Source organism: Neoarius graeffei, chromosome 23 (genome assembly GCF_027579695.1).
Source record: "Neoarius graeffei isolate fNeoGra1 chromosome 23, fNeoGra1.pri, whole genome shotgun sequence".
NCBI classification, from domain to species: domain Eukaryota; kingdom Metazoa; phylum Chordata; class Actinopteri; order Siluriformes; family Ariidae; genus Neoarius; species Neoarius graeffei.
The window spans coordinates 18,759,246-18,771,554 of record NC_083591.1 but is presented as its reverse complement, the minus strand read 5'-3'; the positions used below and the strand labels follow the sequence as shown (position 1 = coordinate 18,771,554).

General features: G+C 40.3%; 1 protein-coding gene across 3 annotated transcripts in view; it reads left to right on the top strand.

Annotated features, from left to right (window-relative positions):
* The window catches only part of LOC132871603 (SH2B adapter protein 2), a 77,190-nt gene extending 76,683 nt beyond the window's left edge, over window positions 1-507 (top strand). For all 3 annotated transcript variants that reach the window (XM_060905886.1, XM_060905885.1, XM_060905887.1), the window contains one exon: window positions 90-507. In XM_060905886.1, coding sequence (XP_060761869.1) covers window positions 90-376 — 287 coding nt within the window. In that variant the 3' untranslated portion in view covers window positions 377-507. The remainder of the gene's footprint in view (window positions 1-89) is intronic.
* The last annotated feature ends 11,802 nt before the right edge of the window (window positions 508-12,309 follow it).

Genomic DNA, 12,309 nt, shown 5'->3' with positions numbered 1-12,309 from the left:
ACATTTAACATCACCACCACATACTTCATAACCAATGCATGCCTCAAGGCCTGGAGAAAGCTCCTAATCTAATCATGTTTTCATTGCAGATGTTCCCAACGTCGCCACTCCTTCACGGGAACCCAGCTGCCGGAGTGAGGCGGCGCAGCCGAGTTTTCATCTTCCTGGAGTTTCCCAGCTTCCGGCAACCCCTGTGCATGACGTTCCACTCTCTTCCAGCTCCTCTTCCTCACCCACAGCCCATGGAGGTCTCCGGAGCAGAAGCAACAGCTCTGAAAGACTGCTGGAACTCCCTGTGGGCACTGCAGAGGAGTATAACGACAACGATGGCACTCGGAGGACCAGAGCCGTGGAGAATCAGTACTCTTTTTACTGAAATCCAGCAAGACACCAACAGCATGCAGACAGGAAATAAATATGATGACAGCTGCTCATTAAGAATCAACTTCTAAGTTTTATTTGTTGCCAACCTTTTTTGAATAAAGTACAGTATTTCCTACATAAAAATTTGCAAACACATCTTTAACAGTTGAGTTTCTTGGAGTCCCAGCTACTCTTGGGACCCAGATGTGCTCTTCAAGGACACACTGCATTTTCTGCGTTTTCTACGTTTTCTTGTTTCTTCAGGTGACATGGCTGTTCATGTATGGAAGGAGTAGGATATACTTCTTAAAGAACAGACATACTGTATATTTTGTTGCTCTTTGCAGCCAAACACCCCAAGCAAAGCAGAATTGTTGGTTAGAGAACTATCTGCTAAAATCAGAGGTCCTAAAAGCACCTTTCAAAGGTTTACTACATCCTGTTGTGTAATTTTCAACACATCCTTTGAATTTGAGAAAGTGTTGGAATCTCACAAGGATATGGATCACATATTTTGATTCGGTTTTTTTCCCTCCTTTTCTCACACACACAAAAAAAGCCATAACTAAATGTTGAAGGAACTTGTTTGGAGTCCATGTGAGGACTTGCTGCATGGCATAGCCGTCACCTTAGAAAGAGGAAGTGTCCAAATTTCAAAATGATCTCAAGGCAAAGATTTGTAAGGAAATATCACATTCATTTGGTCAGGGTAGGGTGTGTTTTTTGGTATATAGGAAGACATCAGAAACAAAAAGAACAAACCATGAACGCAAAAATGATGTGTGGTTTGACGACGTGTCCTACCCTTTAAAGACTTTAGTTTGTTGAGGAATGGATCTTGACTCATTTCTGCTTAGAATGTAAAGAAACAGACAAAATGACAGTAGCAATTTGTAAAAAAATACGATAATTCGTGGAAGAAAAAAAGTTCTTACCATCAAATACTTTCCTTCCATATTTTGTTGCTTTTTTTAATTTTTTTGGAGTTTTGTTTTCAATTTTTTTTTTTTTGCTGCTGTTTTTTTTTCTTCCTCCCTTTACAGAGGAAATATTCCAATCAAAAAGTAAAAGTGAGTTCTTGGCTCAAGTCCCAGTCCTACTCTTTATACCAGAGGCCTCAAAGCATATTTTCTTTGGTTTCTTATCTTCAGGCCACATTGCCATTGGTTTACAGTATCATTTATTCTATCCACATTAACTGGATATGAGCAATCGCACGCTCTGATTGGTTACTCTACTACCAGGCTGTCTGCTCATATACCATGAGTAGAGAAAAACAAAATGGCACAGCGTGTTGCTAAACCAACCGAGGATTAAAAACAAACAAAAAAAAAACACTATTTGAAAACAAAACTCCAAAAAATACAAAAAAAAGCAACAAAATATGGAAAGTATTTGATGGTAAAAACTTTTTTTTCTTCCATGAATTATCGCATTTTTTACAAATTGCTACTGTCATTTTGTCTGTTTCTTTACATTCTAAGCAGAAATGATTTTGTTGGACGTTTTGTATAAAGTTTTTATTTATCGAATTTGCTAAAAATAAATATGCTCTGTTTCTCAAAATCCAGTGAATGCGGACAGAATAAAACAGTTATTCCACTCAATCTCGTCATACACGGCTTATAGCTGACTCGGTGCTACGTGCCTCATCAGCTATCAGGTCATGTATGACTTGATTTCATGGAATAACTGTTCAATAGGCTTTCCTCTACAATTCCTTGCTTACATAAGTAAGTAATCCACTTTTGAGCTTTTTCCATATTTTGTAGTGTTCTAACCTGAAACTGAAAGACTTTAACTGGGCTAACATGTCATGAATCTACACAAGAGCCCATAATATTGAAATGGGGAAAGTAAATAGAAAATGGCAAAAGATTATGATGACTTCTAATCTTAGTTATGTCCATTTCAGTTCCAGCTTGTAACGCTACAAAATGTATTAAAGCTCAAGGGGTGTGAAAACTTCTGCAGGACACTAGAGCTTCTGATGATCCCAAAAGCATCATGGGAGTTGGGGAATGATTGAAATTTCATATGAACATAGAAGAAGAATTAGAATTGATGATGGATTTTCAAATATGGCTCCCAAAAAGAGAAAGTGTTCTTGGTTGAGGGAGTTGTATCTTCCACCAGGGGCTTGGAAACACCCTTCAACAACTTGCAGCATCTTTGGTTTTATTTTTTCACCATGGCCCAAAAGTGAAAGTGATAATTTGGCTGCTACTCAACTACCCAGAGGCACCAGAGCTCCTTCCCTGAACATCCTACATCCTTTCTTTCCTTTTTTTGGGGGGGGGGGGCAAGTGCGCTGATCCTGCTCTGCAAAGTTTGATATCATGCATTCCTTTTCCAAAGAGGAAGCTGTTGTGTTGAGACATCTGCCAGCGGTTAGACTCCTGCAAGCCGTTTCCTGCAGATGACTCTTGCTCCCACCTATTTTTTTCTTTTAAAAAGGGCTTTTATGAAGTTAAAAGCTGCTCAGTGAAATTGATTTCCCCAGAGTGCTCCACTTGTGTTTGTGAAGCTGTTGATAGAACGTTCTGGACATCCTGTCCTTTGGGCTTTGCGGAGATGGCTTCCTACAACTTTGATGTGGGGTGAAATGGGTCAGTCTCCAGAAGTACAGTGGTGCTTGAAAGCTTGTGAACCCTTTAGAATTTTCTATATTTCTGCATAAATATGACCTAAAACATCATCAGATTTTCACACAAGTCCTAAAAGTAGATAAAGAAAACCCAGTTAAACAAATGAGACAAAAATATTATACTTGGTCATTTATTTATTGAGGAAAATGATCCAATATTACATACTGTATCTGTGAGTGGCAAAAGTATGTGAACTTTTGCTTTCAGTATCCGCCTTGTGCAGCAATAATTGCAACTAAACGTTTTCGTTAACTGTTGATCAGTCCTGCACACCGGTTTGGAGGAATTTTAGCCCATTCCTCCATACAGAACAGCTTCAACTCTGGGATGTTGGTGGGTTTCCTCACATGAACTGCTCGCTTCAGGCCCTTTCACAACGTTTCGATTGGATCAAGGTCAGGACTTTGACTTGGCCATTCCAAAACATTAACTTTATTATTCTTTAACCATTCTTTGGTAGAACGACTTGTGTGCTTAGGGTCGTTGTCTTGCTGCATGACCCACCTTCTCTTGAGATTCAGTTCATGGACAGATGTCCTGACATTTTCCTTTAGAATTCGCTGGTATAATTCAGAATTCATTGTTCCATCAATGATGGCAAGTCGTCTTGGCCTAGATGCAGCAAAGCAGGCCCAAACCATTATACTACTACCACCACCATGTTTCACAGATGGGATAAGGTTCTTCTGCTGGAATGCAATGTTTTCCTTTCTCCAAACATAACGCTTCTCGTTTAAACCAAAAATTTCTACTTTGGTCTCATCCGTCCACAAAACATTTTTCCAATAGCCTTCTGGCCTGTCCACGTGATCTTTAGCAAACTGCAGACGAGCAACAATGTTCTTTTTGGAGAGCAGTGGCTTTCTCCTTGCAACCCTGTCATGCACACCATTGTTGTTCAGTGTTCTCCTGATGGTGGACTCATGAACATTTAACATTAGCCAATGTGAGAGAGACCTTCAGTTGCTTAGAAGTTACCCTGGGGTCTTTTGTGACCTCATCGACTATTACACACCTTGCTCTTGGAGTGATCTTTGTTGGTCAACCACTCCTGGGGAGGGTAACAATGGTCTTGAATTTCCTCCATTTGTACACAATCTGTCTGACTGACTGTGGATTGGTGGAGTCCAAACTCTCTAGAGATGGTTTTGTAACCTTTTCCTGCCTGATGAGCATCAACAATGCTTTTTCTGAGGTCCTCAGAAAAAGCATTGTTGTTCGTGCCATGATACACTTCCACAAACATGTGTTGTGAAGATCAGACTTTGATAGATCCCTGTTCTTTAAATACAACCCCGATTCCAAAAAAGTTGGGACAAAGTACAAATTGTAAATAAAAACGGAATGCAATAATTTACAAATCTCAAAAACTGATATTGTATTCACAGTAGAACATAGACAACATATCAAATGTCGAAAGTGCAACATTTTGAAATTTCATGCCAAATATTGGCTCATAGGAAATTTCATGATAGCAACACATCTCAAAAAAGTTGGGACAGGGGCAATAAGAGGCTGGAAAAGTTAAAGGTACAAAAAAGGAACAGCTGGAGGACCAAACTGCAACTCATTAGGTCAATTGGCTATAGGTCATTAACATGACTGGGTATAAAAAGAGCATCTTGGAGTGGCAGCGGCTCTCAGAAGTAAAGATGGGAAGAGGATCACCAATCCCCCTAATTCTGCGCCGACAAATAGTGGAGCAATATCAGAAAGGAGTTCAACAGTGTAAATTGCAAAGAGTTTGAACATATCATCATCTACAGTGCATAATATCATCAAAAGATTCAGAGAATCTGGAAGAATCTCTGTGTGTAAGGGTCAAGGCCGGAAAACCATACTGGGTGCCCGTGATCTTTGGGCCCTTAGACGGCACTGCCTCACATACAGGCATGCTTCTGTATTGGAAATCACAAAATGGGCTCAGGAATATTTCCAGAGAACATTATCTGTGAACACAATTCACCGTGCCATCCGCTGTTGCCAGCTAAAACTCTATAGTTCAAAGAAGAAGCCGTATCTAAACATGATCCAGAAGCGCAGACATCTTCTCTGGGCCAAGGCTCATTTAAAATGGACTGTGGCAAAGTGGAAAACTGTTCTGTGGTCAGACGAATCAAAATTTGAAGTTCTTTATGGATATCAGGGACACCGTGTCATTTGGATTAAAGAGGAGAAGGACGACCCAAGTTGTTATCAGCGCTCAGTTCAGAAGCCTGCATCTCTGATGGTATGGGGTTGCATTAGTGCATGCGGTACGGGCAGCTGGAAAGACACCATCAATGCTGAAAGGTATATCCAGGTTCTAGAGCAACATATGGTCCCATCCAGACGATGTCTCTTTCAGGGAAGACCTTGCATTTTCCAACATGACAATGCCAAACCACATACTGCATCAATTACAACATCATGGCTGCGTAGAAGAAGGGTCTGGGTATTGAACTGGCCAGGCTGCAGTCCAGATCTTTCACCCATAGAAAACATTTGGCGCATCATAAAACGGAAGATACAACAAAAAAGACCTAAGACAGTTGAGCAACTAGAATCCTACATTAGACAAGAATGGGTTAACATTCCTATCCCTAAACTTGAGGAACTTGTCTCCTCAGTCCCCAGATGTTTACAGACTGTTGTAAAAAGAAAAGGGGATGTCTCACAGTGGTAAACATGGCCTTGTCCCAACTTTTTTGAAATGTGTTGTCATGAAATTTAAAATTACCTAATTTTTCTCTTTAAATGATACATTTTCTCAGTTTAAACATTTGATATGTCATCTATGTTCTATTCTGAATAAAATATGGAATTTTGAAACTTCCACATCATTGCATTCCGTTTTTATTTACAATTTGTGCTTTGTCCCAACTTTTTTGGAATCGGGGTTGTAAAACAGGGTGCCCACTCACACCTGATTGTCATCCTACTGATTGAAAACACCTGACTCTAATTTCACCTTCAAATTAACTGCTAATCCTAGATGTTCACATACTTTTGCCACTCACATATGTAATATTGGATCATTTTCCTCAATAAATAAATGACCAAGTATAATATTTTTGTCTCATTTGTTTAACTGGATTCTCTTTATCTACTTTCAGGACTTGTGTGAAAATCTGATGTTGTTTCAGGTCATCTTTATGCAGAAATATAGAAACTTCTAAAGGGTTCACAAACTTTCAAGCAGCACTGTAAATGGTTAGCAATTAAGCCAACAAAAAAAAAGCTTTCTGTTTGGTAAAACGTAGCATTGATGTATATTGAATATATAAAAACTATCACATTTCCTAGTGAGCACATCTGAATGCTGGCACATTTTTACTCGTGAGTAATAGTTCTCTGGAAAGTTTTTCAACCCAACATGAGCTGCTGATATAACATTTGGCATTTTAAAACTTCATTTCATTTTGTATATATTGTAAAAGGCTAGAGTAATTACCTACTAATACACAGTTCTGTAATATTTGCCTTGTTTACAAGGGATTGCAATTCTGTAAGGGCAGTGTATCAACGCTCGAGGAATAACACAAGTAATTTGTCAGTTAATTAATGAAATATAGTTTTTAGAGCATTGATCGATTTGATGGGCTGATGTCATGATATTCATAGAATCATTGCTTAATCGAGATTGCATTTAAATAATGTAAAAAATTAAATTTTTTTCCTCACAAAACTCATTAATTCATCCATGAAGAAGTTAAATTGCAATCGTCTTTTAAAGCGCACTCAAAAATAAAGTAGTAAAATCCAAGCCACATTCACACACAAGTCACTTTGCTTCAACGGATATTTTAAACATGCCATGATGACAATGTCGTTTGCTTTCGTGAATTTTGTATTGGAACATACTGTTATTTAAAGGAACAGTCCACTGTACTTCCATCATGAAATATGTTCTTCTCTGAATTGAGACGAGCTGATCCGTACCTCCAGGGCTCGAAATTAACTTTTTTTCTTTGTGTCCCCCAGTGGTCCCGAATTCTGTGTTGTATTGTCCCGAATGGAAGCAATAGTGTCCCCATTTTTTTCCTCTCTGAAATAACCAGTGGTTAATATTATCATATGAAGTTACTATTATATTTGTAACTATACGATTTTAAACCCTTTATATCATATCATTTTTACAATAAGTCACAAGACACAAGCGACACATGTCCTATACATCATCTACTTCAAAATTACAGTTATTGCATTTTCATTTTATTAAACTTTGGCGATCTCACTGTATGAATAGATACCTGTTTATTTAAAAGGGGCCAACTAGCTCATTCAGAAAATGTTTCAACTCCCTACATCTGCAGTACACTTTAGTTGAAAATAAGACCCCTTTTATGTTCATTTCATCTACTTATACCTTGAATATCTGTTGGCATTTATAAGGCCAACTTATCATTTTCACCATTACCGTTATCCATTTCCATTTTTATGAACTTTCCGTTATCCATTTTTATGAACTTTCCGTTATCCATTTTATGAACTTCCGCTGCCGGGTGCAAATGTTAGTAACATCAACATAGTGCCAGCAGGTCCGAGCCTAGTTGTGCTGCTGACTGACTAAACTTTCTGAACTAGAAAGACACCAAGAAAACTCACTTATTCTGTTGAACGGTATCTTCCGTCAATATCATCCACATCATTCCTGTTGTATTTTATAACGTGTCTAACAGTGTTCATTAAGTTCATTCAGTTGCTAGCGTTGCCTGCAGACCAGGCGATGACACTTTGGATCCTGAAGGTCCCGGAGACGTTATGTCTGGGCTTTCAGTTTCTTCCCCGCGGTCGGTCCGCTTCAACCACTTCAGCATTTTTGTTCTGGCAAGAGTCGGCGCAGCGTGTGCGGTAGCAATTCCATTCCAAGTCCATATAATGCGGACTCCGGCCGAAGATTCTAGAACAGAATGCGCTGCTCTGTAGCCTCCGGATGCAGGTGCATCGAAAGTGTAGCTACTATGTATTTTTCGCTGTTAACGTTTTAAAATTAAAATTGACAAATTAGGTGAATGTCTACGTATGTGTTACGGCTTTGTAAATAATTTTAATGTAGAACTTTTTTTCTAGATCTATTTTTTTCCATTGTCCCGGGATTGTCCCAGATATGATAATTTTGTGTCCCGATGACATTTTTTATGGTCCCCGGGACATCGGGACACCGTTAGTTTCGAGCGCTGCGTACCTCTCCGAGCTTTGCGCAATCTCCCAGTCAGTCAGACGTGCTGTCACTCCTGTTAGCAATGTAGCTAGGCTCAGCATGGCCAACGGTATTTTTTGGGGCTGTACTTAGATGCGACCAAACTCTTCCGCGTTTTTCCTGTTTACATAGGTTTATATGACCAGTGACATGAAACAAAGTTCTCATCTCATCTCATTATCTCTAGCCGCTTTATCCTTCTACAGGGTCGCAGGCAAGCTGGAGCCTATCCCAGCTGACTATGGGCGAAAGGCGGGGTACACCCTGGACAAGTCGCCAGGTCATCACAGGGCTGACACATAGACACAGACAACCATTCACACTCACATTCACACCTACGGTCAATTTAGAGTCACCAGTTAACCTAACCTGCATGTCTTTGGACTGTGGGGGAAACCGGAGCACCCGGAGGAAACCCACGCGGACACAGGGAGAACATGCAAACTCCACACAGAAAGGCCCTCGCCGGCCCCGGGGCTCGAACCCAGGACCTTCTTGCTGTGAGGCGACAGCGCTAACCACTACACCACCGTGCCGCCCCTGAAACAAAGTTCAGTTACACAAATTGAAACGTGGCGATTTTCTATGCTATGGAAAGTCCGCACTATAATGACAGGTGTACTAACACCTTCTGCACGCTTCGACAGCGCATTGATACCTGCACTCAGGAGTGAAGGTATCAATGCGCTGTCGAAGCGCGCAGAAGGTGTTAGTACGCCTGTCATTATAGTGCGGACTTTCCATAGCATAGAAAATCGCCACGTTTCAATTTGTGTAACTGAACTTTGTTTCATGTCACTGGTCATATAAACCTATGTAAACAGGAAAAACGCGGAAGAGTTTGGTCGCATCTAAGTACAGCCCCCAAAAATACCATTGGCCATGCTGAGCCTAGCTACATTGCTAACAGGAGTGACAGCGCGTCTGACTGACTGGGAGGTCGCGCAAAGCTCGGAGAGGTACGGATCAGCTCGTCTCAATTCAGAGAAGAACATATTTCATTATGGAAGTACGGTGGACTGTTCCTTTAATAATTATTCGCTGAAGGTGAAGTGAATATCGGTGATTATTATACATACGGGCCACTTTTTCCATGGAATAAAAACATGTATTCTATTCCCTTCTAGTGGGTTTATTGATAGCATGCAATATTGTTAGCTTATCGTTTATCCTCTGCGTATTATGTCACTCTACCCAATGGAGAATGAGCATGCAATATTGTTACAGTATTGCACATTGTCAAGACAACACATCACCACATGTCAGAGACATAAAATTTCCGCGTTAGCGAGCGACAGTGACAATTTGTCAACAAACATGGCTGTCAGGTTTGCTTTGTGAAAAATGGAAGCTTTTGGGAGAATTTTGGCTGCCAGGTCGCTCCGTTGTGCGTAACTGTCGATGTTGATTTTAAAAGTAACTAAGTAAATTACACAGGGAAAATAATATTTGGCTTGACTGCACTAGTGTTTGCCTTTGCTAACACTACGGCTGGAAGGTAACTGGACTACCGCACTAACAGGGCCAAGTCACGGATAAGCTAGCATTGGCCTTCGAGAATGTTGATATGGAGAGTGTATAATAATAATGCCTTTTTTCATGGTCAATCAGATATATTCCATTCGGCTACTCGTCTTCGACTCGTTCAGTATCATGCTAGCTGAATGGGATATATCTGATATACCACTCAAAGCCAGCCAATATTATTTAAATAATAACCGAGATGAAAGGTTATTATTCACCGATATTCACTGAGCCTGAGGCAGAAAATTGTTTTAGTATAAATACACAGGTGATTATTTTAAAAAATGTATTTAAAAAATTATACCAAACTTTAAAAGCGGCATGTAAATGTAATAACTTTGTGGTGCAGACTTGTCACTTATCTATGCGGAGTCTCATAAAATACTTTGTTTTGAAATTGATAAATCACAATTCCACCTTACCTCTGAATAGTTTAAGACCAAACTTCGTAGCGTCTTTAGTGTTTTTAGGAACAGCATTTTCTTTCATCATTTGTAATTCTTCCTCACTTACGGTGACAAAGCGATCAGCTACCATTTTGCTGAGTCACTCAAGGTGATTGGTCGAGAAACTCGGGCTATTTCTCGATAATCAGCGCACACGATTTCCTATAATCACCTGTGTATTTATACTCAAGGAAAATAATCAATAACGACGCATTGCCCAGTGTGAACCACCCTAAAGGTTTTTACTCCCCCCCCCCCCCCCCCCAAAATATAGCCCCTGAAGACTTAGATTACGTAAGGTTTACTTCTGACTGACTCATATAAAGCTCTGACACTGGAGATTCCTTACAAAACGAAGAAAAATGTCACCATATTAACGATTACACGTTCTCCGCCAGTTTATAGGGAGTGTCTGGATACAAGTCCCTGTGTAACTTGTTACAACAGAAACTACAAAGTATTAGAACAAGTGCATTAACCTAACCCGTGCAGCTGGAACTATTGTCAGACCTGCTGTTTTAGAAAATTAATCAAGGATAATTCTGACCAATCAGAATCAAGGATTCAGAGAGTGTTGCGGTAGATTAGAATATAAATGACAGGAATGGCCCGTAAATTTATTCAGGAACACACACACGGATTAAAAGTAGACAGACCGGAAGAGAGACAGTCACAGTGTGTGACAATCTGAATCGTATTTTTGAAACCTATTTATTTCTCAGCTGCTGTAAATATAGTTTTACTAGAGATTTTTAGTTGTGTATTTTCACTATACATTTTTTTGTCTGTGTGTAATCTTAGTTTGCTTATGTTAACAACTCTTTTTATTCTTTTTTTTCCTTGTCCTTTTAATGGAGTTTGTGCAATTTTGTACAAAGTGATGTACGTACTTGACACACTATATTTCTGTGAATAAAAACTGAGTGAAACAATCTGGTTACCTTTGCATCGGTTTTCTTTCAAAAAAAAAATAGGGAAGGGGATAGTCTAAACAGTGACTTCAGCAAGGTTGCGGAATATCCTTTTTAATTTTGGTTGTCTGTTAAATATAATCAGATGAAATATTGGTAACTTAAAGGCTCTGAGTGCAAAGTTGAATTCTGGGCAAAATGTTCTATTTCCACTGCTGTTGGAAGATGTTTCGCTGCCACACACCGTGTATCCTGTGCGTGAATGTTTTGCCGAGATAAAAAGCGTCCTGCATTTTACGATTCCGGAGATCGCAGAAGGAAGTGAGTGAGCAACACGTGACCACCAGGGGGCGTGTTTGACCTACTTTTAACCAAAACAAGTCACTGTGGACAAACATAGCGGACTTGGCTCTCCCGCCAGCGGAAAAGAAAAGGAAAGCCTGCCTAGTGAGTGCAACTGCAAGATTATATGACGTGTCATTTTTCTGGACCTATATTCTAGCTAGCGCTTAGGTAACTTAGCCTTAGAATGCATGGCCTCGACTCCACGGTAGCAAGTATGGAGTTATACACCTAATGTTTTGATCTTACAGAAAAAGAAATGATAACACAAAAGCAGGAACAGAGAAAAGATATATTTGTCTTTTTGTTTCATGGATCTATTCGACTACAAATTACATCCCTGCGACTCAAAACTCTCCGAGGTCGATGCAGAATCGTGATGTTTTCTGCATGTCACCATCTTGGCGTGATGCAGTTCCATAGTTATGCTAATTAGTTAAAGCTCCTCCCTCACATTTGCCTGTTTCCGTCCATAGGGCTGTACTGTACCTCAAGAGGTAGGAAAACGTGGGTGGCACGGTGGTGTAGTGGTTAGCGCTGTCGCCTCGCAGCAAGAAGGTCCGTGTTCAAGCCCCGTGGCCGGCGAGGGCCTTTCTGTGTGGAGTTTGCATGTTCTCCCCGTGTCCGCGTGGGTTTCCCCCACAGTCCAAAGACATGCAGGTTAGGTTAACTGGTGACACTAAATTGACCGTAGGTGTGAGTGTGAATGGTTGTCTGTGTCTATGTGTCAGCCCTGTGATGACCTGGCGACTTGTCCAGGGTGTACCCCGCCTTTCGCCCGTAGTCAGCTGGGATAGGCTCCAGCTTGCCTGCGACCCTGTAGAACAGGATAAAGCAGCTAGAGATAATGAGATGAGATGAGGTAGGAAAACGTCCCAAAACGGAGGAAAGTG